The 18317-nt window shown below is 40.9% G+C and overlaps 1 protein-coding gene across 5 annotated transcripts in view; it reads right to left on the bottom strand.

Annotated features, from left to right (window-relative positions):
- The window catches only part of thsd7ab (thrombospondin, type I, domain containing 7Ab), a 190355-nt gene extending 173155 nt beyond the window's left edge, over positions 1-17200 (bottom strand). For 3 of the 5 annotated variants that reach the window (XM_027286088.1, XM_027286091.1, XM_027286092.1), the window contains exon 1: positions 15789-17199. In XM_027286088.1, coding sequence (XP_027141889.1) covers positions 15789-16026 — 238 coding nt within the window. In that variant the 5' untranslated portion in view covers positions 16027-17199. Of the gene's footprint in view, positions 1-15788 lie in introns of all 5 variants that reach the window. The other 2 variants (XM_027286087.1, XM_027286090.1) reach the window with 1 other exon arrangement.
- Positions 17201-18317: the final 1117 nt, after the last annotated feature.

Here is an 18317-nt window from a genome sequence, read left to right as displayed (position 1 = left end):
ATCTGTTCAACCAACTAAATTATCTGTATTTGTACCTGTACTCGAGTTAACCCTAGCACCAACCTCCGGAAAAAAAGGAAGTGCCAAATAAACTGCAGTTCCTCAAACGTCCACTTGAGGCTGGCTCCAGAAGTGAGTCAGTCTCCATAAGTCCCCATGTTCAAATGTCCAACTTCACAGCAGAAATAAACATGTTTACAGCCTGGTACAAAAAACAGTTTTGGTCTCTGTAGCTAATTTCCCCGTTCATGACAACTGTACTGAGGGTGAATTTATATACAACTCACCTGTTCACATTATATTAAGGCTTAAAGTTATGCAGGATTAAAGGTGAATTGTTTGAGCAACCAGGCTTCATTTGGCCCAACTCACACTGAAAATACACTGCATGCGGAACAGCTCTGCTCCGGAATGACAGGGTACTCCGCTGTCCGCCAACTCACACATAACCCGTTTGTGATGCACACTGGTGCGTCTCCGCCAAACACCGAGCGTTGCGAGATCTCGCGAATTCACGCATAATCACACGATATTGCCGGCTGTAGTCTCTTTGACTCCTGCAATGGCATTCCAAGCCGCATCTTTTGTCTGGTGTCCTTATAAAAAGGATGTGAGGTGTCATAAATGATAGGTTGATTTTCCAGAATCAACTTCTCCTCATCCATAGTGTCGACGGGGTGGAAAGACGCCTGAAAACCTCTGACCTGTTGACTTCAGGTCTGCCCCGCCCATTATGACGTGTTCTTGTAATGAGACTCGATCTGCGATGAACATGGAGTATTTTATTTTGAAAATCAACCAGGGTTTTATCTTGTATTTTGTATATCATCCATACCTCACACTTGTTTCACCCGCTCAACTGTATCGACAGTCACTATAGGAACAGGAAACCTCACACCCGAGACAATGCAACATCAAACCTGCCGGCGGTGGAAATATTAAAAGTTTATTCTGTAATAACAATACTCTCCTCTTCTGTAATGGATAGATGTGGAGGCCTGAAAGGTTCTGACCCCTTTTTAACGGTGACGAATCGCACTCATTTCATATATATCAAGAGCACTTCAGCTACTCGTGCATTTCTGAGTCACACTCTCACATTACATTAAGCGCGGCGGAGGGGAGCAATCTCTCGTAGTTACACCAATCTTTACCGCCGCAGCTCTGTTGTCGGAGACGCCTGTAGAAACGACCCATGGACGGCCATTTTTCCTCTCGCTGCTGCCATAGCAACCAGCTCCAAAAAAAATCCAGCCTGACCTGATGTTAATATGATCTGACAGGCAAGAATGTGCATGTGGGCGGGTGTTTTCTTTTTTTTTATTGAGAGTATATACTTTTCGTGTGTGTGCTCAGCTGCAGTCTGCATGTGTGTGTGTGTGTGTTTTCCGTGTGCACGCGTGTCTGTGTTTGTATGTAAAGCTCATTAACTCCTCAATGTGCCGTTGCCATGCTTCTTAGCTGAGACTTCAACAAAACAGAGTGGAGACAGCCCTTAGTCCCCCGTGCTCACCCACAAGGTTATATGGTTTGTGCATGTACGACACTTAAATTAATCTTTCGTGGAAGAACCTCGCCGCAATTTAGGACATTTTCATATTTTCGAAATTGTATAAAGGAAATTTATCCATTCCCGAAGCACAGCGTGACCTGAATACATCTGTGGGGGGTTGATAGGGATGTTGATAAATAATTACCCCCAACCCACTCATGCACTTACTTTTTTTTTTTTTGATTAATGGAGCACGCACCACAAGTGAGTGGCCGGTGTTTACATTCAGCGCGGCGCCTCTATCGCAACAATTTGTTTAAATTAGTCAGGCTAATCTTTGAGCTGTAACATTAGAACATTTCTGACTGGAGTAAAACAGTTTGCCAGAGCTTATTTATTTGCTAAATCTAAAACAAATTAAAAGTAAATTCCAATATTTTTCTTTGCTAATGTCGCACGGACCACCTGTGTTGTAGAGATTCAGGAGACGCTGCAATGCTGCGGTTAACTGCAACAGTTTATTCAGGAGCTTAAAGGTGCAGTGTGTTAGATTTAGGAGTATTTACTGGCAGAAATGGAATACAGTATTTATTAGTATGTTTCTATGAGTGTTTAATCACCTGAAAATAAGAAACCAAACCCTGACCTAGATATGGACTTTTTCTTTTAATGTCAATTTGGCAGCCAGAGTTTTTACTACATGCTTGGAAGTACAGGGTGAGGTGTGGGAGAGCATTCATTTGGTTGCAATCTGCAGCTTTACCACTAGGTGCCACTAAATTTTACACATTGGACCTTTAAGTTTTGAGTTTACTTTACGACAAACGAGAAATAATTTCTGTAAAATATAAGCTTATTTGGCAGAGTTTAGGAAGCATCCACTGCTTGCTAAGTTGTTGTTGTTGAGTATTTATTTGAGCCGGACACTCAGCTGAAACGAGTATCCGGTACGGATAAAGCACTCTTGCCAAGTATGAGTATTATACGAGTAATACGAGTCAATATCTGTGCTCGGATTGAATGAAAATCCTCATTGGGTAGCTGACTGAAAAAAAACATACCGGTTAAAGCCCCGCCCATTTCAAGACAATCGGACCCACTCCCGGGTTAGGCCCACTCCGAGTATGGATACGGATACAGATAATTCATATGGTTAACATACAGATACAGATACAGATAATTCTGTACTATATATGTACTTGTAGTGGCCAGGGTTTAAACCAAGTGGCAACCTCCATGGCAGTGAAATGAAGTCAAAGCTAAAGTTCCTCTTGTCGTCCACTTAAGGCTGGCTCCAGAAGTGTCCATAAGCCCCCATGTTAAACTGTCCAACTTCACAGCAGAAATAAACATGTTTATAGCCTGGTACAACTCAGTACACCTGTACTGAGGGTGAACTTTTATAGAACTCACCTAGTCATATTACATTAAGTGTCAAATTTATGCAGATTTAACAACATGGATGTCTTTATTGACAGGTGAGTGCAGTCAGAGGTGGCTTTGTTTGAGCAACCGGTCTTTATTCAGCCCACCCACACTCCACATCTTTGCCAGTTTTTTGGATTAACCGTGCAGCGTCAGCCGATTTTTGGGCCAGTGAGTCCAATGAGCAGCGAGAATGGACTTTTAAAAAAGGACAATAAAAAGCTAGATCGTCACGGGACTGTTGCAGCCAAAGCCTGTCTTGGTCTTGGATACAAGGCAAGAGAGAAAGGTCCTTGGTCGGAGTTGTAGGTCATGTGGTATACTCCATTACTAGGCTAACAGGACACCCCTGTGCCGAGTGCAAATTAGCATGACCCATAGTCGCAATTAAACAAACTTAAAGCCAAGTGGAAACACGCCATAAGTTCCCTTTCAATGACTAATGGAACTTCCTTTGACCTTCACAGCCACTGTCACACAGCCCCCATGTCCCAAGAACCTCGTTGGGTCAAGGTTTATGCCATTCATAACCAACAACCACCCAGCCAGCTCTGCATGTTCTGTCCACGTCCTGGCTCCTCTTGTTCTCTGATCGAGCTGCAATTTGATTTGAATTAAAAGGTGATTAAGGAGATTAGAGTAACTGCAAACTGTCACATCCCATTCGGCATCTACCACTACTGTGGGTAAATCAAGACCAAATGAAATGTGTATGGTGTTTCATCAAGTTTAAAAAGGAAAAGAAACAAGGGTTTTATTTTGAAAAAGTAGGAGAGAATACTCCCATGAAGTTACTATAGTTTGAGAGCAGAAGACACTTTTTGTCATCTATTCTGCTAAATTTGTTGGTGGCGAGGTTTGCCAAGGCATCTGGCTCACGACGCTGCCAACATTAGGGTGCCAGACATTGATACCTCAATGTCCTCTAGTCCTATAGTTATCATTTCAGTGAGCAGCAGTGTTTTATGACACAGCTAAAACTTTTATCCATAAATAAAAATGTGTAGTTTAGTATTACAGTCAGTTTGGAGTTAAGACTTTCTCTTGTCATTCTTCCAACGTAGGAGCCACTTTTCTTTATTTAAGAGTATCATGAATTATAAACAGGCACCAGGTAATTAGATTATGCAAGATTAGTCGAGGGGTATGTTCGAATAGTCATGGGATCAAGGAAAGATATGGAGGAGAATTCATAAGGACTTCGGATAAGATGAGAGTAAGACTTACAGTAGGCTACGTCATGATGTGATGGTGGATGTTACTGACGTTGCTGTGGTAAAACTACAAAATTCAGAAGATGGACTACAAAACAAGCATTCGAGATACTTCTCCCCGTGCTGCGGAAAGTATTTGTGGGATGGCATTATCTCCTTTGCTTTGGTAAAGGATGGTCCGGTGTATCGTACGCTAAAGGATATCAGAAAGGAAGCACTGAAGCTCCTTTACGTAACATTTAGAGAATTCGAACAGCTCTCATCATCTACGTAAATACTTCATTTAACTCAGTTAGGAAACCTACCTAAGCAAAACAGACTATTTGACCGCACCCTAGGTTCGTAAGAGACGAGGAGCACACGTTTCTTACTGTACAACCATATGTAAGTATAAGTATTAAACAATTCACTAAGCTGAGAGTTTGAAGTTTGGACAGTCACTCCAGTAAATGTACCTTCAGATACTTGAAAATCAGGATTAATGCAACGTATTCTAGATAAATGACCTCGACCTGTGTGGGATCCTGATTCGACCACCAGTCTGAACACCACTGAGTGTGTATCAGGACAGGACAGTGATCTACATCACTGACAGCTTCCAGCTAAAAGGTGGAGAAATCCTATCAAATCTTGGCTAGCTGCTCATCTATTATATAAAATAAGTGTCTACATTATGTATCATCATCCATCAATTTCTTATGCTACATTGTTTCAGCCATATATCCTGACTAAGACATGAAAATATGCTGGAATATTTCATCCATCTTCTCCTTCCTTATCTATTGTCTAACCCTCTTTGTAAATCCCTCTGATATCTTCTCCTTTTTCTTTTTTCTTTTTTTTTGAGTGTTCTCCTTTTTTAAAATAGAGCATCAGATTGGATTCCAGCAGGAGTTAATCAGAAATGCTGCATGGTGCTCAAAGATGACATGCTTTATAAGCAGGGTAAAATAACCATCAGCCTCCAGACAAAACGCTGGCAAAATTTAAAAGAAACCAGTGCGTGTGTCGACGAGCCTCGCCTTGGCAGCCGCCCAACCGTTATGTGATGCCGTTTTTTGATTCTGAAAAATCTAAAACAGTGAAAGTGGGCAGTCAAAGAAGTGAGCCGCCTCTTGCTTATTATGTATTAGTCACAATGTGGTGACTACTAATGTGCCTGCCACAAATCTTGCAGAGTGTATGCATGTGTGAGCTTTGCCAGTGTTGGACAGATGTGGACACTGTTGGCTGAGCTGTCCAGAGATGAATCAGAGGTTAGCTGCACGAGGAAACAACTAAAGGATACTGCAAACTGCCCGAGCGTGATAGATCTGCTTGGAATTATTTCACAGGTTCCCTGCTGGGGTCTATCCGGTTCCTAAAGTGTCACAGCATTTGTAGTGACGAGTGTTGGTTAAATGCCTGGAAGCAGACAGCAGCCCAGCTGGATCCCATCCCTCTGACTCTTTTTTGCTGCAGCTGCTATACAATGTGTGTGTGTTTTTTTAATGTCTCATGATAAAGAAAATATTCAGAGGAAAGAAGGAGTAGGAGTGAGCGCTCTTGTTTTGAAGCTGTTGTTCAAGCTGTTGTCTGAACTTTTCGTGTCTGAGTTCTTCCATCTTCCGTCTGATGATACATAATCGCGACACAACAAAAGCGAAAGCGGCAAATTTATGGCAACAAACATCTAAATGTACTCATGAAGAAGAGGCGCTTTCATCAGCCAGCGTGCTTGTATTTGATGCCATTGTGATACATAATGGAAAATAAGCTCTCAAACTCCTCTTTCTTATCACGATTTCTGCTCTTTTCATTCGCTCAAAGGCAAACCCATTTTCGCCCCATTTGCAAATTCAATTTGTTCTACATATTTAGCACAATCAAACATCATGTACAGTCGCGTGGACATTTTAAATCCTCTTCTCTTCTTCTTCTTGTGTAAAAGTGTCTGGTGAGTCTTGTGCAAAATAAATCCTCGCTCTGCTGGCTCAGACCATGATGAATCCCTGTTAAATTCCCTTCAATATGCTATTTTTCCATGCTTATGTGGTCTCTATTGGGTGCGTTGCATTCCTACTGAGAATCCATTTTAAAAAACGGAAAGATTTTGTGTCAAGTAGTCCCACTTTATGATAATTATCGGAATGATTCAACTGGCTGTATATTTGAACCCAGAGGAATGTAGATTTATGCTGATCCGAGCAGCGATTCTTAACTATTCATTTTATTTTTACGAGATCGGGAGATCATTCAAACTCTGCTTATTACGAAGGAATTAAGAACGAGTCGATCGCGATTCATCTTAGAGGTTGTTAATAATAAAAGCTCAGTCGTTTCTGTTTATTTTCACAGCCAGTGCTTCATCTATCAGCCTTCCAACAGCTCATGATAGGTGTACACTTCTAAGTGATGCTCAGTAATTTCCTATTAAATCAAACGAGCTCGACGTTATATGCCGTCGGGTGCATGATCATGCCTAATAACTCAAGTTGCCTCCCTGTAAATTGCTGTAATATACCACAAGAGGCTTGTCGGTTAATTATAAAGTGTGTGCTTCTGCTATAGGAATAAAGAAAGCCGTTCTCTCATGAGCAGAAATCCAGTGAGTCACCGCTCCGAGGATTCATTTTTTTCTTCTTTATAGGTTAAGAACAAGTTGACACCGGACATCAAATACTACAAACTCGGAATATCCTCCACTTCACCTCTGCAATATGGAGTTTTACACATTCCCTCTGAAGCTTTGCTTCTGGTTTTTGAAGTGCTGACACCTGAAGTAGGCTGACGTGTCCTCCCCTTATCGGGGACACACAGGCAGCTTTCCTCACACAGCAGGCTGGACCAACGCTGCCACTTTTTAACCTGCCCGCTCAGACTAGTGCTGAGGGTGTTTTCATGTGCCTCACGGTGATTCGAAATGAATTAGTCCTCTCTGTGTACTACACAACTGTATTGGTACTGTGAGTTGCCGTTGACAGGAGAGAGGATGCTGAGATTAAGGAGGACAGACTACACCCGCACTCTTATTTTCCCCATGGGCAAGCATTAAGTTTATAACAAGCGTGTTGACGGCACATTTTCTTCTTTTAGTCAGCTTGTTCGGCAGGTGGTGGTATCAAATCTGCTCACCATGACGCCTGAGTTGGCTCTCCGGGCAAAACTGCAGTGTGGCTTGTTAGGAGTCAGAATGTGGTGCAAACTAACTGCAAGAAACAATCACAACACGCTAGACGTCATGGATTTTAAAGGTGAGGAACATTGGCGCCTGGAAGCCAAGAGTCGCTCACTGACTGAATGAACACCAGAGAAAGTTGGAGTATGATCATGGAACAGTCAAACTCTAAAATCTCTCACCCTCGTGGAATAAAGCATTGCCAAAGCCAGAAAACTTTTCCACAACGTTTCAGATGGGAGAAAACAAACTGCAGCGAGCGATGGCCTCCTTTTTTTCTGAACAATGGCTGGTTCCTGCCAAAAGTGCCGAGCGAGTTGAGAAATCCAACCGCCGCCTACTGATACATAGCTGGTGGTAATTTCCAACCCAGATAACGATAGGAGAGGAAGTGTTCTCATCCCACACTGTTGTATCAGCAGCAGCAGAAGATGCAAGCTTGGTCCTCCAACAACAATTAATGTTGTTTCTGGCTGGACAACCATTTATTTATTGTGAAACTCACAGTCTAGAGGGTTTCAAAAGACACCGTGAATGCACATCATTAAAAAACATATTCGCTATAAAGTAGCAAATCCGTATTTAAGGGGATATTTGGAGCCACTGTCGCTGCTGATTTCTGTCATTTAGTGCTGGCGCCTTGACAAACTTGTCCACGGTGCCAAGTAGGTCATTGTTAAAGCCAACCTGTGTCAAACAGCATTAGCTGTTTATTTTTAGCACATTTTTTTTAATGTGACTACCAGGTGGTTTCTGCAGACAGCAGCGCACGACGGCTCAGGAAAGTGGAAAATCTGTATTGTCCCATAAACCGTTAAACCAAATCCATGTGGTACTAATTAATGTCTGCACGTATTAAGTTGACCCGCGTCAGTTTGGTGCAAAAGCATTCCAGGTTATTACTTCTATTAGCTGTTTTTCCAAGTGAGCTTCTCCCTCAGCGTTGCCAGGTTATGCATTATTCAGAGTGGTTCCTCTGAAAATCAGAGAGATTAAAAGAGATTAAAGTAAATCTATTATCACTATAATTTGATGTTTGCTCACAGGCGTTAATGACAGTGTTGTTGTTGTTGACGAGAGGATTCAGTGCCACACTGCTGCTGAGTCATATATTCACACGTGGCAGCACAGTGCCATCATCTGGCTGATGGGAAAGTACCAAACACAACAACTGGAGCAGTTTGAAGGACGTTTGAAGGAATATTTTGGATTAGAAGGAGCTGAAAGGTTTTTATAAATGGACGTTAAAATCCAGTAACTGGAGTTAATTTCATTACCATGTAATTGTGAAACTATTTGAATTAAGGAAGAACTTTTAGGCAGTTTTGTTTTTAATTTAAAGTAAACAAGATGTTCAGTGTTCCTCAAACACAAAATGTAATGTTAACTATAACTAAATTAATAAATGTATGTTCCATTAAACTAAATCGGCCATGAAACTAAATCTTTGGGTTTGGGTCAGTCTTCTGAGTTGCAGGTTCCTCCGTCATTAGTAGCTTAACGGGATAATATGGTCAGTTCGAGCTGATTAAGAGTGACAATGGTGGCGGTTGTGGCAAAACTCGCTCTTACTGGGAACTTCTTTGACATGCTTCTGTCAGATGACAAGATTTTTCCGAGAGCTGCAGCCGTCCTACATCGTCTGGTGGTTCCCGTCGTGTTGGACTAAAGTTTCCGAGCGCCTTGTTTCCCATTAGCCTGAGGATGGAGCTAATTTTGGCCTCCGTACTATTTAAACAGCGTACTGAATATCTCTGCCAGCTCTCCATGAGGTTTTGTGTTGTTTATGATGTTATCAAAATGATAATATACATTATCTGTCGTATTAGTGATATCCCTACAGTAAAATATATTTATATATGACAGCATCAGGACACCATATGAGGTTGGTTTTATTTTATTTTATTTTGTCTGACAGATTTTCCTATAGGCATATGACCACACTGCTGTCAGCCGTGAAAGTGCACTTACAGTGACCTAATTGCATTTTATTGTAATGTGTGTCACTATAACTCTAATGATTCAGTCAGTTATAGTGTGCATGTGGAACACATTGTGATTTTACAGTGACATTACACTTCAAGTGTGTTATATATTTTTATCCACATCAACAAGTTTGTCATTATGAAACTGTCACATGTTAATAGTATTTTTAAGAAGAAGTACTGTATTTAGTACAGTTGTGAGGTACTTCAGTATTTCTATTTAAGATGCAAATATTTTACCTTAAGATTTTACTTACTTTTGTTAAGTAATTTTGTACTTTTACTTGAAAACAGGATGATTGTCGTAGGACACATTATGGCGTTAGGTGAATATAGACTAACATAGTGTGTTTATAGTGTTTTGTATGTGAGTTTGTGTCACTAATAAGGCCCGCACCCCTGACAAACACAAAAACAAAACACAAACGTATAAATAGATAGACAAAAATAAAATAAAAGCTTTTTAAAGAGCAGGTTATACCGTCGGTATCGGTATCGGATCGATACTAGCCTGGTGAGATCGATTCTTTATTTTAAGTTCCGCTCTTGTTTGCAATGCTGCGGTTTCGGCAAAGAGAAAACAGCCAGGTTACCGGACTCCGCCGCTCCTGTGTCAGCGCAGAGCAGGCAGACTGACTTAGACTCACTTAAGCAAACAAACAAGGGCAGTTAGTTAGTTAGTAAGTTAGTTAGTTAGTTAATTAGTTAGTTAGTTAGTTAGTCACGGGCAAAGTGCATTAAAGCAAAAAATGTTAATTTGATGCTGTTTTTGAACAAAAACCTGTAACCAAAACACAGACTAACTAAAGGCTTTGGGGGGTGTTAAGTTGTTTACATATTATTTATATTTTTACCAGTTGTTGTTTTTGTTGTTGAGAATTTTAATAAAATTTTTGTATTATAGTTTCTCAACAGCACTTGTTTGTTTTAATTTGTTTACTGGTTTGCGAGTACTTTTTATTTAAATGATAATAAAGCATTTTTTATTTAATCATAATATAACCCCATAATAACTAATATATATACGTATATACTCCATAATAACTAATATATATGTAATACTAATATATAACTAATTCTGTCCTGGGTTTTAACTATTTAATAATAAAAAAGGAAACATCACAAAAAACACTTAAGGTCATGAAAATAAATTGAGTTTTAGCAATTCAAAGATGCACCCACCTTATTTATTGAAAAGTATCGGTATCGGCGATACTGGCCCGTATTTACTTGGTATCGGAAACCAAAATATGCAGAACACCACTACTAATCAGTGGAATGTTTCTTATCTGGAGGGTTAGCTATGGAGAAAAAACTGACTGCAATTTTGGAATCAGCATGAAAATCATTTTTCAAATAGTTCTCCAGTGTTATTAATGAACAGCCGAATAAGTAAACACAGAGGTGTGCTGTGTCACAGTCATAAACATCCATCTGGTTGGGCTATACAACCTCCAATGAGGACCCGGAGGGGGCGGTTCCGTCGGCTCCATTCCTCACTGCGACCCACAACAACAATAAAAAACCAGCGACGGTCCCGACGGATGGAAACCGAGTCCGAATAATACAAATAAAAACAAACAGGTAAGACGTTAACTAACGGTCAAATTTAAAATTTAAAAACACACATGGAGCCTGCGCGTGCTCTAACGGCATCAGCGTTCCATGCAGCGGCCGTTGGTGTAACCGTTCGTTATTTAAACGACATCACCAACGGTTGAGCCGTTTGTGCTCAAACGACGGTTTAAATACTAAATGTCGACGTTTTGCCGTAACAACGGAGCCGTTTGGAACGTTCGGACCGTTTGGACCGTTTTCCTCCGGCCGGTACGTTGTGTTCTTTGCCGAGGCTCGGCAGTATGGCGTGGCCTGGGCCGTGTACGAGGTGTGTGCAGACCGTCGTGCACACATCCTGCACGGTGTCACGAAGCAGACAAGCTGCGGTCTGTCTTTAAGTTACACAATGTAACGTTAGTAGTTACTGAGAACAGATGTGGTATAATGTGAAAAACAACAGTACATTTACTCAAGTACTGCACTTAAAGTACATTTATCTGACAGCTATAGTTATTATGTGCAAAGTTAATCATGTGTCAAAATGTTAATTACACACGAATACATCAGGTATAATCATCATTTTTAAGCAGTACTTTTGATACTCCTGATAGATTTTCTAAGTAGTACTGCTGTATCAAAGTAGTATAAGTAACTGAGTACTTCTTCCACCAGTAGGACAAACCTACTTCCCGAGTATCAGTATGACTTATCTAATCTAATCTGTTTAATATACTCAAGTACTGTACCTAAAGTACTTAAAGTACTTTTATCTGACAGCTACAGTTGTTAGTCACACTGCAGATGTTAAGTACAAAACATTTGTTATATCATAAAAATAATAGTAAAATGTTAATTACACATAAATACATCATCACTTTTAAGCATTATGAGTACTTTTACACTGCTAAAGTAGTATTGCTCCTTTTACTTAAGTATCTGAGTACTTCTTACACCAGTGATCAGCTATGATACATTTTAGGACACACCTACCTCACAAGTATCAGTATGCCTGTCTAACCTAGACATAAAGCAATAACCTGTTTAAGAAATATTAATGATACAGTTCTGTCAGTGTTGGAAGAAGCATTCATATTATTTACTTTACTTGCACTAAAAATACTTCCTCTGAAATGTAGTATAAAGTAGCCAAACACTCAAGTACAAGTACCTAGAACAGTTTTTATGTGCAGTTAAAGTGTTTGTTTATCTTCGTCTAAGTACCGTAGTATGATAGTTTAGTGTTTGCTTGAATAATTCGAGCCTGACGATGCTTTCTATGTGGACTTTGCACCCGTATGACTATGCAAACAAATATTCGAGATAAATATTCTCCCTGATATATTGGCCGAGCTCTAATTTAAATACCACAAAACAGCAGCTGACTGCTGAGATGTCTGCCACAGATAATAAAGTTACACTAATTGTAAAAAAAAAGCACCACAGACGAACATCCTGCAACAATAAATAATAATGTCGTTACGCCTCAGATGAATACAAGAGTGCTGCCAGAGATTCGATTATCAGTTTCCAGGATTCAATAATAACTCATTCTCCATTAAGAGACAATCAATTTCTTATTACATTAACGCCTTAATGAGCAAGAAGCCGCCTAACTGACGAGGCAGCATCCCCTAGAGAACATTATTATGAGGACCAACATGTAAACTTCTATATGAGAGTGATCTAAATTAATTATTGGTGATAGTTTGGAGAGACATCACATATTTGTGAGAGCTCGTTCACGGCGGACAGTGCACCAGTTGAAGCGTCGCTCTCCCGGGAAATGTTTGCTGGAATCGGTCCAGTGGCATGTGGTTTAGTCAGCGCATCCCGCTGCACCCACGTGTACTCAGGCAGCAGTTCCTCTCTCTCTTTCCATCTCATGCTATCTGTTGTGTTGTGTACAGACAGCAGCTGCAGCCATGGGCAAGTCCCAGTCACACTTGGCCAAGCACAAAGACGAGAGTCAAGACGCGCTAACGGCAAACGGCGAGTACAGAGACGGTCAAACGGAGGAGGACGGGAAGAACGGGGATGTGTCTCAGTTCCCGTACGTGGAGTTCACCGGGCGGGACAGCGTCACGTGTCCTACGTGTCAGGGCACGGGCAGAATCCCACGAGGTAAATCTTTCCAGATGTATAGATACTGATTATTGAATAACCTTTACTGTCTGTATGCAGAGCACTGCACCGTAACGTAGTTTTCAATAACATTAAATATTCACAGCAAGGAAACATCCTCACGTATTATTTATTAAGAGATAACTCGAGGTTTGATGTGTACGAGTCTCTACCCCGATGTTATTGTTGCAAAAAAGGGAAACCACGAAGAGTTAAGAGCAATGACAGCCACAGGTTTCCAAAGCTCAAAATATGTTGACTGTCCTGACTCTTCCGCCTTCTGGCTAATCTGAAAATTGGCAGACGTGATCTAAGGTGTGCCAAATGAAGCCTTGTTGCTCAAACAAGCCATCTGCAACAACACACACCTGTCAATCAAAGCGTCCACGCTCTGAATCCTGCACAGTCACCTGTTCAGATTATATTAAGGTTGTTGTATATAAACTCACCCTCAGTACAGTTGTCATGAACGGGGAAATTTGCTAAAGAGACCAAAACTGTTTTTTGTACCAGGCTGTAAACATGTTTATTTCTGCTGTGAAGTTGGACATTTGAACATGATGACTTATGGAGACTGACTCACTTCTGGAGCCAGCCTCAGGTGGATGTTAGAGGAACTGCAGTTTGAAGGTTGCAGCTTGGATAACAGTGGCTAAACTACAAAGAGTTTATTAACAAAGCAAGGCCCAGTAATCTCTTCATCCCTTACCCGAGGACTTTTCAAATATTAACTAGATTAGATTAGATTCCACGACGGGGGAATTCACTCCATCTCTACATATCTATGTACTGTACACGCCTTATACTCCATGACTTCATGGCTTGTTTGTTTTGACCGGGTTAAGAATAACCCACCAAAACCAATCATCCTGACCCAACCACAATGTGTCAGCCAGTGGTGACCATACTTCCGCCGTAGTGTTGCATCGTGTCAATCTTACAACACACTCCTTTAACTCAACGGTAAAATAACACAGCTTTTCTCTTTTCTTTCAATTACTCGACAGGCCAAGAGAATCAGCTCGTGGCTCTGATTCCATACAGCGACCAAAGGCTGAGGCCGAGCCGGACGTGAGTCTGTTCTTTTTAAAGACTTGACTGTGTGCATGATGAAACTCAATGAACACACAGTGCCGTGATAGACTTTGAATTCATCAGCTGGTTTCAGGGTCTCACTTCTCTTTTCTCTCTCTCTGCTGCAGAAAGCTCTATGTCACGATATCAGTGGCACTTTGCCTGCTGCTGTCTGGACTGGCTGTTTTCTTTCTGTTCCCACGATCTATTGATGTCTCCTATGTGGGAGTGAAGTCCGCCTACGTCGCCTACGACCTGGACAAACGGATTGTCTATCTCAACATCACAGTAAGATTGTGCAGCTCTGCTCCCGTTAAAACAAACTGTGATAACACCCTGTAGGGAAATGTACAAGATAATCACTTTTTCCAAGTTAACAATGATATTTAGCAAGATTACGTCTCTTAGATCTAGTCTACGGAGCTTTATCATATCATGGTGTTTGTTTTCGACTGCAGCAGGCAGAATAAATGTTGTAAAAGCTACCGGTGAAACACCAAGCAGCAGATAGACAAAGTTAGTAACTATCAGCTGAATAGAGACCAAAACAGTTCAAACTTGAACCCCCATGTCTACTGGCTGCTTAAATCATGGATGTACGAAGAGAACTGGATACAGCTTGTTCTTAAAGGAGGCTGCTCAGCCACAAAAAGTTCGATTTCAGGGTGTAAAATAAGTCAGATCTTCCACAGTATGTGGCCCATAGAGCAAGAGCTCCAGCTCCAGGGATAGAATAACTTTCTAGGCTTTCCAAAGTTATCAGGACGAACTCAGATAGTATAACGAGTCATTTCACAGGGGGCTGTGAAGCGCTCGTCCAAGGTGGAAGTAGCCAACAAAGCGCGCCACATCAACTTAACGTGATAATATGAGTGTTGTGTGTTTATCCCCAAGTGGCCACAAATTCAAACTAATTCTTGTTTTTGGCTTTTTATTATTGACACTTTTAAATCTTCCTCCATGCAGAGCACTCTGAACATCACCAATAATAACTACTACGCCGTCTCTGTGACCAACATCACAGCCCAAGTGCAGTTCTCCAAGACGGTGATAGGCAAGGCCAAGTTTAACAACAGCTCGGTGATCATACCGCTGGATGAACGGCAGGTACGTTCAAAAACTACACACAGAGGCTTCTGCATCATTTATTGATGACTGAAGAGAGAATCAGGCCGTGCTCACTATTGGACACTGGCAGGACAAAACTATATTAATTAGTTTTTGTTGTAATTAGCATAAATATCTCTTGATAAATTGTGTTTATTGCAGATCGACTACACAGTGCCCACCACCATCGCTGATGAGATGAGTTCTATGTTGTAAGTATCTTTCTAGAAGTCATAAATAAACGTACTGTGTACACATTTTAAGTAACTAATCATTCTTTGCTTACAGTGACTACTGCACCTTGCCGACCATCAAAGTTCACAACATAGTGGTCATGATGCAGTAAGTATGATTGACGTACACTGTTTTGAATGTGTTTACATCCTGCAGTCTAAATTTCACCAGGAATCCGGTCGATTTTTCAAAATAAAACACCCTTTAATAAAGGGAATAAACATATTTAGATATTTAGAAGCACAAAGCGCAAAGAAATCTTACCAAATCTGAGCATGTAAACAAAGTCTGGCGGGCAAAATGCTCCTGATGGGTTTGAAGTCACGTGACAGAGACCAACGTAACGCTCTCTGTCCTCCACACTCAAATAGTTATACCCGCATAAAGAAGTATAATAACCAAACAGTCTAGACTCGTCTTACCTTGTCTGACTGTGCAGCCGTTGACTCTCTGCTTGTGTTTCAGGGTGACGGTGACGACGTCGTACTTCGGCCACGCGGAGCAGGTCTCCCAGGAGATGTACCAGTACGTGGACTGTGGGGGTAACACCACCTCCCTGCACGGGCGCAGGCAGGTTTTCCAATAGGACGAGCAATAAAAGTGGCGCAGGCTTACTGCGCTCTTACTGCTGCGACTTCCACGTAGGAAACGTTTGCTCATTGACAAACAGGGACACAACCTTTCTTAATAAGTCACGTGGCTCATCCGTTCTTTAGATTTCCAACCACTTTCTTCCCTTTGCAGGTCAAACGTGATGTTTAGAAGAGTTACGTTGGTTGGTTTCTCGTCAGACGAGCAGGTACAAGCTTTACCTGCCGGTCTTTGAGTCTTTGCAGGATATGCCTCGAGGTTTGCACCGTCACTCTTCACCCTAGTGCCAACGAAATAAACAGATATGAGTTAATATTATCGGCAGGCGTTCCCATCATGTTTACACCGCCACTCCCCAACGATTAAATGACTTGAAGCAGTAGTTTCAGACATGACGCACTTTACCTTAATCCTCATCAACAGATATTAATGAGAACACCACTTTCAATGAAAATACTACAAGACCACTGAGCGGTTCCTTCACACCCTCTCTTCATTCCTTCTCTCAGCTCTTTTTGTTTGATATGATTCTCGATGTTGTACAGTGCAATACAGGCGACGTATTCTCACCTTTCAGATGTTTTTGAGTTGTTTTCAGCTCGACTAGAGGCAGTACAAGTCTTCTTCGTCATTCATCCGAGTGATTTGGAAGCAAATTTGACTACTGTGAGGACTGTCGCGTAGAAAGTTACTTTGTAAAAAGGGACGATGTTTTTATTCCATAGCTTACGTGGGAGTAGTCGGCTTTAAAATGTGTAAATGTAAAATACTTTTCCTTGTGGCTTGCTTGGAAACATGTTAAAGCAACAATAACTGCTGGTGTGGGAGCAACTTTCAATAATGTGTTTGCATCTCTAATATTTCTCATGAGCTGACTGTTGCCGTTTGATTTTTCATGACTTCTTTTCGTCACTTTTAAACACTTTGTATTATTTTTGGATTGGCCGAGGTGCTCTGAGTGTGTTGGTGTGACGTCTGACAGAAAACTGTGAATTATTCCAATAAAAGTTGACGAGCACAGGTCAGATTAGAACGTCTCACCGTCAGAGGACACTCGACTCTAAGACGGTGGGTTTGTGTTTTTCATGCATGAAGCTGGAAATAAAATCATGACTCGTTTTGAAGGCGTGTTTGTAATATTCTGCGTACACCACACATAGCATCACCAAACTGTTATGACATAACAACATTTTTATTTATAAGGTTGTTAAAGTCACACTCGGTCAGGTGTGTGACATCACTTCACTTTCTTCATCAAACGTCTGTTTACACTATTAAAGACACGTGATCACCACTCCTGATATTTGCATATTCACTGTAAGGCCGCAACTAGTGATTATAGTTCTGATCAATTAAACTAGTTAAAGATAAACAGACAAAATGACTGTTTCACAGGAAACAAGAGGCCGAAACACATATATTAACACAGATATTCAGATTATGTTGACAAAAGAAAAAGTGAGGAGCAAATGTTCAGATTTAAGAAGTTAAAAAATTCAAATATTTGGTGATAAAATTCCTGCAATCATCATTTTAGTTCATGTTTATGTATTGCAAAACAGAAAACATGAACAGGTAACTACTGCTGTGTGAATATTAGGAGTTGGTTCAGGAGATGAGCAGTAGGTGGCGCCAATTCTCCAGATGGAAAACCAGAAGAAGGCGCAACAAGAGTCTGACAACACGGTGAAAAACGAGGCAGAAAACATGAAGCGAGCGTGACGTCTGTGTCTGTTTCATGTGTTAACGTGACGATCGTTAAATCTGATCTGCAAGGAAACATCATGGACTTATTACAGAGCCATGAGGAGACAGTCGGAGCGGAAACAGCTGATCAGCAGGCAGGTTAAAATAAATAAATAAAAATTAGGATGTTTCCTTTTAGGGTTGCAAAGGTGTGGTAAATTTCCAGCAATATTCTAAATGGCAAAGTTAAGCTGGGTAATTTTGGAACAATTCCAAATCTTGGGAATTTTACCAAATGGGTAATTTATTAATTGGGGGGTAAGCTAGTGTCATGGTAACTGGTCAATGAAATCAATAATAATATCAATATGTGGTTTCTCAGTTTATTCTTGTTTATTTCCATAAATTCCCGTTAATTCCCATGGAAAGTTTCCAACAGAAACATCAAAGGTAACAAATGTGAATGAAACCTTCTTTATTATGTTCCACGTGAACAGGTCAGATCTTTAATCTGACTGAATATTTCTGTGTTTCTATTGTCATCACGTCTCTCTGGTCGTACCGTACGTCGACCTCTCCTTGTTGGACGTGTCTCAACTGTGTCTCTGGTGTGTGTGTGTGTCTCTGATGTGTCTCTGATGTGTGTGTGTCTCTGGTGTGTCTCTGATGTGTGT

This window comes from Larimichthys crocea, chromosome XIII (genome assembly GCF_000972845.2).
Source record: "Larimichthys crocea isolate SSNF chromosome XIII, L_crocea_2.0, whole genome shotgun sequence".
Taxonomy (NCBI): domain Eukaryota; kingdom Metazoa; phylum Chordata; class Actinopteri; family Sciaenidae; genus Larimichthys; species Larimichthys crocea.
Note: the sequence above shows the minus strand (reverse complement) of the source record. Positions and strands in the feature narration are given on the sequence as shown.